The 13,357-nt window shown below is 41.9% G+C and overlaps 1 protein-coding gene and 1 long non-coding RNA gene across 3 annotated transcripts in view; one reads left to right on the forward strand and one right to left on the reverse strand.

Moving 5' to 3' along the window:
- LOC116458533 (uncharacterized) overlaps nucleotides 1-9,238 on the reverse strand; it is a 76,331-nt gene extending 67,093 nt beyond the window's left edge. Inside the window, exon 1 of the long non-coding RNA XR_004245350.2 lies at nucleotides 9,065-9,238. This is a non-coding gene — a long non-coding RNA (uncharacterized LOC116458533). The remainder of the gene's footprint in view (nucleotides 1-9,064) is intronic.
- A 49-nt stretch (nucleotides 9,239-9,287) lies between these two features.
- LOC116458532 (protoheme IX farnesyltransferase, mitochondrial) overlaps nucleotides 9,288-13,357 on the forward strand; it is a 142,225-nt gene continuing 138,155 nt past the window's right edge. Inside the window, exon 1 of one of the 2 annotated variants that reach the window (XM_032138270.2) lies at nucleotides 9,288-9,431. In XM_032138270.2, the coding sequence (XP_031994161.1) occupies nucleotides 9,389-9,431 (43 nt within the window). In that variant the 5' untranslated portion in view covers nucleotides 9,288-9,388. The remainder of the gene's footprint in view (nucleotides 9,432-13,357) is intronic. The other variant, XM_058431513.1, reaches the window with a different exon arrangement.

Genomic DNA, 13,357 nt, shown 5'->3' on the forward strand with positions numbered 1-13,357 from the left:
TGAAAAGAAGACATTTATGCAGCCAAAAAACACATGAAAAAATGCTCATCATCACTGGCCATCAGAGAAATGCAAATCAAAACCACAATGAGATACCATCTCACACCAGTTAGAATGGCCATCATTAAAAAGTCAGGAAACAACAGGTGCTGGAGAGGATGTGGAGAAATAGGAACACTTTTACACTGTTGGTGGGACTGTAAACTAGTTCAACCATTGTGGAAGTCAGTGTGGCGATTCCTCAGGGATCTCGAACTAGAAATACCATTTGACCCAGCCATCCCATTACTGGGTATATACCCAAAGGACTATAAATCATGCTGCTATAAAGACACATGCACACGTATGTTTATTGCGGCACTATTCACAATAGCAAAGACTTGGAACCAACCCAAATGTCTAACAACGACAGACTGGATTAAGAAAATGTGGCACATATACACCATGGAATACTATGCAGCCATAAAAAATGATGAGTTCATGTTCTTTGTAGGGACATGGATCAAACTGGAAACCATCATTCTCAGTAAACTATCGCAAGGACAAAAAACCAAACACCACATGTTCTCACTCATAGGTGGGAATTGAACAATGAGAACACATGGACACAGGAAGGGGAACATCACACTGTTGTGGGGTGGGGGCAGGGGGGAGGGACTGTCGTGGGGTCGGGGGAGGGGGGATGGACAGCATTAGGAGATATACCTAATGCTAAATGACGAGTTAATGGGTGCAGCACACCAACATGGCACAAGGATACATATGTAACAAACCTGCACATTGTGCACATGTACCCTAAAACCTAAAGTATAATAATAATAATAATAATAATAAAAAGGGCAAAATAGAAGAAAAACGCCAACCGCAGAGAGATTCAGTGAAATTATAAAATGTTTTTCCAGAAATAAAATAAATCATTTGTATCTATGTTTAAAAAAAAAAAAGAAATCAGACATTCTGACCTCATCAGAGGAGTTGGACACAGAGCAAATGGCAAGAAACAAGGCAGGAAACAAATCTGCACAAAATTTCTCTTATTTTTGCATTATTTAAACCATTGTGGATTTAAGTCATATTCGAAACAGCCACCATATTCGAATCTGTTTTTTGTTAAATGTGATTTCCTTTTTGGATAGCTGACATGATTCTAGTTGTCTCTCCATGTCACCTGTCCTCAGCAAGCTTTGATGTCAGGTTGCTCACTCCTTGTCTCACCCCTTGAATGCATCATCCAGGATGCAATGAACAGACAACTAAACAGTAGCTTAAGCATCATAATACGCCTGTAGCCATCAATCTGCAGACAGATGTTCCTGACTTGGTGTAGTGGCTCAACAATTTCCTCAAGAAGCTGGGCTCTTATTTTTTTCTGCTTTGCCTTCCTTGGCATGTCTACTTGTCCTCATGCTTGTCACCTCATCATTGCAAGATAGCTGCCTCAGTTCCAGCAATTACATCCACAGTCTTGCATCCTGAGTATAACAGAAAAAAGGCAGAAAGAACACCTCCCTTTGCATGCCCAGCTCTTTCAATGGTAAACAAAATTATCCACCAAAACCTTACCAGCCAGTCTCTCCTTATATCTCTTTAGCCAGAACTGAGAAACATAGCCATCACTGTCTGTAAGAAACTCTGGAAATGTGACCGAGAGTACTCCGATAAACTTAAAGCAATCATGATTCATCTCCTGGCATATTGCTTCCCTTAACAAAATAAAGGTTTGTTTATTTAAAAGGGAGAACACCATGGCAGTGAATAGAATTTGTTATAGTGCATTTCCCTCCAACTTTTCCTTTTTCTGAGTCCAGTACTGCACTTTTCAGTTTTGGTATCCCAAAACTCATGTGTGGAATCGAGCCCTGGGGAGTAAAGATGGAAAAGGGTGGCTAGCAGGTTACATGTTGTAACCTGAGGTGTAATGTCTGATTAGAGTGATCTCGGACTAGGATCCTAGCCTGAAGTTATCAGTCACTTCAGAGGAACTATTAAGAGATCTTAGGAACTGATTTAAGTTACTCAATCTCAGAGGTGACTGACTGTAAACTCTAATCTGTACACTTAGAGTGGAACATCTACTCAGATAACTCCCATCAGTTATCTGCCCTGGCTCCAAAGCTACCCTTCCCTATTGTGCCGAGAGCTGGCAGAATGCAAGCCACATTCCTGCAAACCACAATCTCTGCCAATGAGGCCTTAGTAATGCTGCAAGACTGGGCCAAGGAGGACTTGCTCCTTCTATTGCTTCCTGTCTGCCTGCAATTCCTATGAGCACCACTCCAAAGCTTCTAGAATTCTCAGCAGCAGCTTAGCCCCATTTGCAGCTTTCCCAACACATAAAGAACCAGCTCAATCAGCTCCTGCTCAGTGACAAGAGCACCAGGGTTGCAGTGCCCCTCCTTAACAGCCTGAGTTTCCACTCCTCTAAGTTTCTAAATTGTAATAATTCCAACTTCTTCCTTTTGTTTCCACAGCCATAGAGGTGGTAGCTGCTTCTTAGTTACCAATACCCTAACTTTATTTTTGCCCTTTGGATTACCCAGTTGACAACTTTATACCACATTAACCTTTCTTTAGGTTAAATTCTTTCAAATAATTGGTGTGATTTCTGTCTCCCGACTGGACCCTAGCTAATTCAGTAGTGTTGTCATGAAGAGATAGTCAAATGAAGAAATCTTAAAATATCCTATGCTTCCCCACACTGGGGTTACTTACTGTAGTTACAGGACCTTCACAAAGCCTCCAATGGAAGACAAGGCCAGAGAGAAGCCATTGTTTATTACCACATTAAGGTTCTGGCCCCATACGCTTATGTGGAAGCCCTAACTTTTGTGAGCAGGGTTAGATCTGGTGGGTCTGACAAGGAAGGGCCTGAGCACCCTCCTTTTCCCTGGGCCTCTTTCAAAGCAGAAGACCCATCTCAAGCAAGAGACATACTCAGACTCATCTTGTCATCACCTTCCCAATGTGATGGGACTAGGAGAAGAACTATCAAGGATGACGGGTAGGGGTGGGGGTTTATTTTGAGAGAGAAAAACCGAAAGGCCAGGAAAATCAAGAGACCGACTCCAAAGAGAGGATGTCAAGTGAAAACCCAGATGTTCATCCCTTTTCATCCTCTCTCCAAAAGCCTAACTCTCAGCAGCATGCTCATTAATATCCTTGTTCTTAACCTATCCATATTAGCATTCCTTTCTGGGGATGAGGGGCACCCTTATCCTAGAGAACTCTAAGTAGGGTCTGGTGAACAAATTTTGAGATGCTAGCATGGTGAACAAGAACAAGGTAAGTTGGTCTTTAGGAATACTTCCATGAAGTACGGAAGTTCCCATTTTCCACATCACAGATCTTGTGTCTGACAAATTGGGACCAATTGTCTGGCTCATGGTACCCTCATTCCTAAATAGCATAGGAGGCACATAAAAATTCTTATTTATTTTTAAATTTTGCTTTCTCTAGATTCATCAAATTGTTTCATTTTGATGAATAAACTTCATCAAATTGCTTTATTACAATAAATTTTTGAATATTATGACCCCTAAATTTTCCTTTTGAAAACACATATTTAAAAAACTATTAACATTTTCTCGTCATTGCTTGCTTATTAAAGCATATGGCGAGTCATTTAATAGCAACAGCTATCGCTTTTGACCTGACTATGAGCTAGGCACATGAGCTCATTAACTTTACTATTAATCTATATTCGCATTAATGGTATATTGTTTGAATTAAGCAGTACCACAGGGGGGCAGAAAACCCAAACACCATGTTAACAAGTCAAAAAGTTTATTTGTCTCTCATGAAACCAGTCCAGGACTGGTACAGCAGTTCCACAAGCAGTAGAGACCCAAGCTCTGCCTATTTTATTGCTGTGCTGTCTTCAACACATGGCTGGTACCTCATTATTAAGAACTCTTGGAAATTAAACACATTGCCTACCTTTGCATCCCACTGTTGAGAATCAGTTGCAAAGTCACACCCAGCTGCAAGGGAGGCTGGGAAATGCCTTTATTCTGGACAGTTACATCTTCCACTCTATATAAGGAGGGAAGAGGTGTAGATGATGAGCAGTCTGTCCAACATGAGGACCTTTGATATCCTTGAGTAGCTCTTCCTAATTTAAAAACAGGTTTGTTGGTAGATAATCCATATTCTATACAATTTGCCTATTTAAAGTGTACAATGAAATGATTTTTAACATATTCAGAGTTGTGTAACTATCACTAAAATCAATTTTAGAACATTTTCATCCTCCTCCATCCTAAATAAACCCTGTACCCATAAGCAGCCACTTCTCTTTTACCTCTACCCACTTTCCCAGCCATAGGCAACCACTAACCTATTTTCTGTCTCTATGGATTTGACTACTTTGGACATTTCATATAAATGAAACCATCCAATATGTGGTCTTTGGTGACCAGCTTCTTAAACTTGGTATGTTTTTGTGGTTCATACATATCATGGCATGTATTGGTACTTCATTTTCATTTTATGGCCAAATATTCCACTGTATGGATATACAACATTTTATTTATACATTAATCAGTTGATGGACACTTGGGTTGTAGCCACTTTTTGGCAATTATGAACAATACTGCTATGAATATTCATATATAAATTTTTGTGTGGATGTATGCTTTTATTTGTCTTGAGTCTATTCCTGGGAGAGGAACTGCTGGATCATACAGGTCCATGTTTAACTTATTAAGGAACAGCTAAACTGTTTTCTAAAGTGACTACATCATTTTATATCCCCATCAGCAATCTATGAGGGTTCCAGTTTCTCCATATCCTTGTCAACACTTGTTATTATTTGACTCTGATTACAGCCATCCAAGTGGATGTGAAATGATATCTCACTGTAGGTTTGCTTTGCATTTCCCTAACGACTAATGATGTTAAGGGTTTTTTTCCCTCATGCTTCTTGGCATTTGTAAGTCTGCTTGGGAGAAAGTCTATTCGAATCATTTGCCTACCCCTAGGTTTTGAAATCTATTTTGTTTTCAAATACATAGTTCTGTGTCAACTGGTTACATCCTGCATACTAGGTTGGGGTTTTTTTCTCCCTTTAGCTCCTAGAGAAAGCTGGGTCTTTATCTATTGTGAAATTCAGCAAGGCTTAGAAAAAGTTAGCATTTACTTCAAAGTCATGTGATATGGTGTAAATTGCAGATTTTATTCAGTACATGTAGACTTTCTGAGAAGAAATCCTATTCGAAAGCAAAGGAGCAGCCAACCTACAGGACAAGATGGGACTACAGTATAGGTTAGTTTCCATTTTCTAGGTTCTCAAGCTTTTTAAATATTAATTTTAAGAAACAAGGTACAAAGCTTTACAAACACTATTTAAAAATATATAAGCAGGCTGAGCACAGAGGCTTATGCCTATAATCACTGCACTTTGAAAGGCTGAGGCAGAAGGATCGCTTAAGCCCAGGAGTTCAAGATCAGCCAGGGCAACACAGTGAGACCCCTGTCTCTACAAAAAATCTAAAACTTAGCCAGGCATGCTGGTATGTGCTTATAGTTCCAGTTACTTAGGAGGCTGAAGCAGGAGGATTAACTGAGCCTAGGAGGTTGAGGCTGCAGTGAGCTATGATCACACCACTGCACTCCCACACGGGTGACAGAGTGAGACCCTGTCTCAAAAAAAAAAACAAAAAAAAAACCACACACACAAAAAAAAGAAAAAAACGTTTAAGTGGTAATGACCACATTAACACACAATTGAATGATATACCTCAACTTTCTGTAATTATGGAATAATATATATAATGCTTTTAGCTAAAAATAATGCTTTCAATTATTTACATCTATTTACTATTTTAGTTAAAAAAGTAATGCTTTTGATTCCTTCTATCTCTTTCCACAAGTAATACTGAACATAGCCTCTGAAATATATTTTGCTTGAAATGTGAAATTCAAAGTCAAATAAATACTATATCTAATTGTGGAGCCCTACACTATTTCATTAATGAAGATGCTACAGGTAGACTGAGGGACAAAAAAAAAGACAATATAATGAAATGGAAAAAATGCTGACTTGGATGTCTAGAGTCAATGTTCTATCACAGAGTAAATCACTTAACCTCTCTGGACCTGGGTTTACAAATCTAGAAAAGAAAAGGTAGAGAGCTATATGGATTTCTGAGGCCTATCTCTAAAAGTCCTATTTCCCGTTTTAATGGTATTTCATAAAATGGGTTGTGTTCAAAATGCTTGGAAAGCTGTGGGTCAAACAGTTGTGATACTCTTTCAGTTACTCATCCAAAATCTATTCCCTGCTTCTTCCTTGGTTGAATGTTAATTTGATTTGAGACAGCAATATGGCTAGGTCCACAGTGATGGAGACTGGCCTAATGTAATCACTGCAACCCTGTTTTCAGCTTTCCTTGCTTCCCTTGCAGCTACTCATGGCCAAGTCAATGTATATGGCTATGGAACCCTCTTCATTCCAGAAGTATCTCCAAAGGATTACTTTTCTGGAGAGTATGATGGCCTAGGCTAACTTTACTATAAATAGTAGATAGATAAGTGCATTTCCTGGCCAGTAAAGCCAGAATGTGTTATCTCTCAGGCATTTCTTCCATAAAACATTTACTCTATTTTTTTTTTTGAGACAGAATCTTGCTTTGTCACCCAGGCTGGAGTGCAGGGGCACGATCTCAGCTCACTGCAACCTCCGCCTCCTGGGTTCAAGCAATTCTCCTGCCTCAGCCTCCAGAGTAGCTGGGATTACAGGCGCCCACCACCACGGCCAGCTAAGTTTTGTATTTTCAGTAGAGACAGGGTTTCACCATGTTGGCCAGGATGGTCTCGAAACCCTGATCTCAGGTGATCTGCCTACCTTGGCCTCCCAAAGTGCTGGGACTACAGGCATGAGCCACCACGCCTGGCCTCTAATTTCTACAAATAAATAAAAACCTATGCATTCATTTGTGTACTTGGCCTTACCTTGTGCCCATTTTTGGAAAAAAATTTAAAACAAAGGAAATATCTGTTGGTCAAGAAGGTGCATGTCTATTAAACCCCTTGGCTATCATAAGCCTAGAGAACTTGGGAGTTAGTGAAATATAACATTCATGTTAATCAACCTTTTAGACATGGTTGTGTTGTGAAGTGAAAGCTGGAATCCAGTATTCTCAGTTCTGTGTATCATTATCACCAGTGGTGCTTTAAAGAGAAAATTACAGGTCTCTCTACATCTATCATACACCTCTTCAGATTCAACAGGTCTAGAGGTGGCTTAGACATCTGTAATTTTTTAAAGTCCTACATTTGATTCTGATAGGCTGCCAAGGTGAAAAACACTTAAGTTTTATAAATCACAGAAGCTATGACTCTTCAAGATGGTTAGGTGAGTAAGGCCTTATGGCATGGTGAAAATAACACTCTCACGGGTTTCAGGGACTCAGGTCTTGGTTCTGGCACTCAACAGCTAGGTGACTTTGAGTGGATTACTTAAAACTCTTTGGGCCTTAATGTGCCAGACTTAGAGAGGATAACTTTTGCTCTAGGTTTAAACAAGTGTTTATAAAAGCACATGGAAAATTATAAAGAGTTCAAAAACTTTTAACATAGTACTTAATGCTATTTTCCTCTTTATGGAGTGTCCTTTCCCTTTCTTCTATGCTGTAAAAATCTTTTTTTTTTTTTTTTTTACTTTAAGTTCTAGGGTACGTGGGCACAATGTGCAGGTTTGTTACATATGTATACATGTGCCATGTTGGTGTGCTGTACCCACTAACTCGTCATGTACATTAGGTATATCTCCTAATGCTATCCCTCCCCCCTTCCCCCATCCCACGACAGGCCCCAGTGTGTGATGTTCCCCTTCCTGTGTGCAAGTGTTCTCATTGTGTGTGCTGTAAAAATCTTCCTGTTCTTAGATCTCTGAAGCCTTCCTTAAACCAACTGCACAGAAATGTTACCTCATCAGGGTTTCTGCAGCACTTTGTATACTACCCCTATCACACTGATAGTGACAATCGACAACCTCTTGTCCCCTCACTGGTCTAGTGTAAGCTCCTACAGAATAGGGCGGGCGGGTGTCTTAAGCTCTTCAGCGTCCCCTGTGCCTAGCAATGTTAGTTGAACGGCTATCCTCTCATCATTGAAAACACAGAAAGAAATTGCCTTTTTAGAACCCAATTACCTATTTTTTCTCTTCTTTTTCAAAAGCGGAATCTTTTCCCAAATCTACTTTTTACTTGTGGAACCCCAATCTGAAAAGAAGATTGAGGGGTTGGGGGATGCTGAGAACTGCCCCCGTAATCACAACACTTATGATAACACAGGTAATAATCTATTAGTGCCTGTACCTAGTAGGTGCCTGGCTACCCATGACACACATTTATCTAATTCTCTCAACCACTTATAAAAGATGTACTATTATTACCCCATTGTATTGCTAGATAACTGAGGTTCTGAGGACTTAGGTAATTTGCTCAAACAAAGTCACAAGGCCAGAACTGGAATACGGATTTCACTCCAGAGCACCAAATCTGAACCTCTACATGCAATCTGGAGATATCTGGATGATTCAGTTCCTTTAGTGCGGCTCAGAAACAAGTAACACGGAGTTCCTCTGGGCTCCCATTTGATAGAGACTATGGTAAAGTGTGATTGATCAGACGTGGAGGTGGAAGCATCGCCACGGGAACCATTTCCTCATGATGCTCCTGTCACTGGGAAGTGTCCTAATTTTAACTTTATTTTTATTTTAAAATTTATTTTTAGAGACAGGGTCTCACTGTGTCGCCCAAGCTGCAGTGCAGTGGCGCAATCACTGCAGCCTCGACCTCCCAGGCTCAAGCGATACTCCCGCCTCAGCCTCCTGAGTAGCTGAGACCACAGGCAGGCGCCACCACACCTGCCTAATTTTACATTTTTTGTAGAGGCGGGGTCTCGCTTTGTTACCCAGGCTGGTCTCGAGCTCCCAGGATCAAACGACCCTCCCGCCTCGGTCTCCCTAAGCACTGGGATTGCAGGCGTGAGCCACAGCGCCCGGCCGCTGTAACTTTAAATTGCCCGGGAGGACGCTGCAGCCCAGCCCTGCCCACCTCACCCGGTCACTGGAGGATGCCTGTCAACTTCTGGGAGCTGCAAGCGCGGGCCGGCCAGTCGTCCACGCGCGGCTTTTTCTTCAGGACAACGGAGGCACACCGTCCTTTGCGGTTCCCCGAACTCCTTCAGGCCTCAGCCCGCCACACTCCAGCCAGTCCATTCCGACTACCTCCAGCCTTCGCGCTCTCCTTTCGGAGCCCGCCCGCCGGAAGTGACGGCCCGGAACTACTCCCACAGGGGGGCGGAGAAGGAAGATGGCGGCTCCCAGCGTCCCGTGAGGAGAGAGGACACGGGTATCCCGGGGAGCGGCCCAGACTCGTAAATTATGGCCGCATCTCCGCACACTCTCTCCTCACGCCTCCTGACAGGTACTGTACCCGCCTTGGGCACGACCTTGGGGGAAATTCTTCTCTTATTGCCACGTGCGAGACCGTGGTTCCGGCTGGCTGCAACCTTGGGGAGCCCTTGGCGAGGTTGGCCGGCCACCGGTGTGGTGGGGGAAATGACCTCTGGAGTAGCTTGGAGTGAAGAGGCCACGGAGCTAGGGTCCAGTCTTGCACTGTAGCTTTGGTGGTCCACACCGCCTCCTCCATCCGGCTTCTGCGGAAGAGCGGTGTCTTCGTGCTGCTTTAGGTTTTCAGATAGCGGAAGCTGGAGGAGAGGGCAGAGCATAGTAGAACCTTGGGGTTCCACAGCCCTCCTTATCAGAGCCTCAGCTTCTAGCCACTGGCTTGCAATGACAAGGAAAGTACTTTGCTTCCACTCAGAAGGCTTGTTCCAATATAAAGAGTCATGATGACAACGGTGATAATAATGACAGTTGCAGACAGCGGACTGTAGTCCCCATCAGACTTTTGTCTTTGTACCGCCAGAGTGGTCTTTAATATCCTTTCACTCGAAGGAACTAGTGACAAATGTATATTGGAGCTGGAATGTTCTTCTTTGACTCTTGGTAATGTCTCATCTCAATGTCACCTTTTCAGAGAGGCCTTTATAGAGACCACCCTATAATAAACTAGGGCCCCCTACTTCTTTCTTTTCACATCATTCCATTTATTTCTTTCATTATGGTTAGCACAGTCTATACTTGTTTATTTACATACTCGTTTATTATTTGTTTTTCCCAACTAGAATACAAACCTTGTCATAGCAGGGACAGTGTCCATCTCTGGTTTACCTCTGTGTTTCCAGTGCCCAGAAGAGTACTTAGTGTACACTGTTTGCTCCCAATAGTTATTTGTGGATGGATGCAACTTGTCCCCATGGAGATATTAAACAGGACGTTAGATGATTAACTAATGGTTGTGTGAGGAATGTGATGCCGGTGGTGCATATTAGAAGCCAGATAAGAGACGCCAGGGACTGCCTTTTGATCACATCCCAGAAACTTTTTTCAGTTGTCACCTACCACACACAAGCTCTCTGCACCATCTGGTGATGTTGACACTGTGACTCCATGAAATTGCGTTCTTCGTTCTTTTTCATAATGTTATTTTATGGCTGTCTTCTGGTCTGTGTGATCCCAGGGCAATTCATTTGACTTTTCTGGAATTGAGTTTACTCATCTATGAAATGACATAATTGAAGTAGGTGATCTCAAAGGTCCTGTTTGGTTTGTAAAGTGGAGAGGTAGAATAGATGAAACAGGATTGGCTAGGGTCTGGTAATTGTTGAAGCTTGGGGATAAGTAATGGGGGCTCATGGTACTCTTCCGCTTTTACACATGGCTGTGATTTTCCATAATGAACAGTTGTTGTTTGTTGTTTTTTAAAGTCCTGTGATTCTTTTTTGAATCACTTCTTTGTTACCTTCTACCATCCCTGACTGGGAATGTTCTTTGATCCTGATCCTGGGCACTCATTCTCAGAGAACTCATCCTTTTCTCGTGCTTGAAATATCTCCTCTGTGTGGAGGTTTTTCCAGCATGCATCCTTCAGATTAGCTGTTTTTCTGCCTTTCCATTCTATATTGTCAGCTATAGGACAATTCTGCTTGACTACTGTGAATTCCCCAGTTCCAGTAGGTGGGCTGCATATGGCCCACATGGTTTGTTGCTGCATCAGTCTTTGCAGTGGTGGTATAGAAGGCATTAATAGACAGCTTACTCCCTGAAGCTGTGAACATAATTGCCAAAAACTCTGCTAGTAAGTGGTCTGTATAACTTCCTATGATCCACTTGGAAGATCTACTAAGAGAGCTTGATGGGAAAGCAGCACGGTGGGATGAGGTGGCAGAGAAGGTAAACTGGGACAGTGTTAGTGATCGAGTAGTATCATGCCTGATTTTGCTTCTAAAAGTTCTAAGTATTTTATAGCCATTTAAAAACTGTCATCACTGCCTTTGCGCAGTGGCTTACACCTGTAATCCCAGAACTTTGGGAGGCCAAGGCGGGTGGACCACTTGGGGTCAGGAGTTCAAGACCAGCCTGGCCAACATGGTGAAATGCCCTCTCTACTAAAAATACAAAAAAAAAAAAAAAAAATTAGCCAAGTGCAATGGCATGCGCCTGAAATCCCAGTTACTCGGGAGGCTGAGGCAGGGGAATAGCTTGAACCCAGGAGGCAGAGGTTGTAGTGAGCCAAGATCATGCCACTGCACTCCAGCCTGGGTGACAGAGGGAGACTCCATCTCAAAAAAATAAAAAAATAAAAATAAAAAATGTCAGCATTTTTTAGCTACTTGTCTCCTTACCTAATTTTAAACATCCTAAAATCAGGAGCCAGTGTTGATGGTGAATAATAGATATGGTCTTATGCTTCCAGAATTTTAATGTATCTATTATAATCTTTGTGTATCTTCAAACTTACATTTGTTTACACAAGGCTGAAATGTCTTTCAGTTTCTAGGCACTGATTCATAGAAATGTGACGTGTTTCAGCTAAATGAAATGTCAGTTTCCTAGCTGTTTTTTCTTACTACCATTCTGTAAAATCTCAGTTTGACCCACTTAATCTTTTTTTTTTTTTTTTGAGATGGAGTTTTACACTTGTTGTCCAGGCTGGAGTGCAATGGCACAATCTCAGCTCACTGCAACCTCCGCCTCCTGGGTTCAAGCAATTCTCCTGCTTCAGCCTCCTGAGTAGCTGGGATTACAGGCGCATGCACCACCATGGCCGGCTAAGTTTTGTATTTTTAGTAGAGACAGGGTTTCACCATGTTGGCCAGGATGGTCTGGAACTCCTGATCTCAGGTGATCCGCCCATCTTGGCCTCCCAAGTAGCTGGAATTTTTCAAGTGCCACCATGCCTGGCTAATTTTTTTGTTTAGTAGAGATGGGGTTTCATCATGTTGGTCAGGCTGGTCTCGAAGTCCTGACCTCAGGTAATCCACCCACTTAATCATGAGAGTTATTTAGCAAGGTGGCTCCAAGGCAAACACATTTTCATGTTTATGGAAAACAAGCATGTCATAATTAACTCAGGTTTGAGACTATAATTTCTTTTTTTTTTTTTTTTTTTTTTTTGAGACGGAGTCTTGCTCTGCAAGCTCCGAGACTATAATTTCAATGAAGAAGTGATTTATCTCCAGTCTAAGGAAATTGTGATGTATTTCTCGGGGTTGTGATAATTCTCCTTTCCATAGTCCAGGTGTGCTGTGTGGGCTATGTAGTCATCAAACATTATTTCCTTTTTATATAAAAGTGCTCTGCTAGCTGTTGTACAAAGGTGGTGAGGAAAGGAGAATTCTTGCCATCAAGGAAGTAAAAAATGAGATGATGGGAACAATTTGCATGAAGAAGCATTACACAACATGGCATAAAGTGATAGAGTAGTTGAAAAAGACAGAAAATTTGACAGAGAGTGGCGTGCGAACAAGGAAATGATAGAAACAGATTAACAAATGTGAAATGTGTGGTGTTTTTAGTGGAGGGTCATGGGCAATGTTGCTTTGGTGGGTTGTGTGAGTAATATGTATTCAGGGCTGCAGGAAGAAAACTGTTGCCTCTGGGAATGTGGATTGGAGAGGAAAGGAAGTATTGAAGGCAGGAGTCCTGGCTTGAATGCTATCATTACCACAATCCGAATGTAAGATGATAAATGTAAGATGATCAGTAAAAATGGAAAGAAGTGGACAGGTCTGACCTATATTTCCGAGTAGATTGGACTTGATGATTGTTAGTTGATAACAGGAGAGTTCAAGATGTTCCTGAAGTTTTAAATAAGTAATGGTTTTATGTGCAATAGGGGACAGAGTAGAGATTGGTTGAGAATAAAACGCTCTTAAAGACATTTTGCAATCCATCCATATAGAGATACCAAGAGAGGAGATGGAAATAGGCCCGATGACTCTAGAA

The sequence above is a fragment of the Hylobates moloch genome, unplaced genomic scaffold (genome assembly GCF_009828535.3).
Source record: "Hylobates moloch isolate HMO894 unplaced genomic scaffold, HMol_V3 SCAFFOLD_19, whole genome shotgun sequence".
Classification (NCBI taxonomy): domain Eukaryota; kingdom Metazoa; phylum Chordata; class Mammalia; order Primates; family Hylobatidae; genus Hylobates; species Hylobates moloch.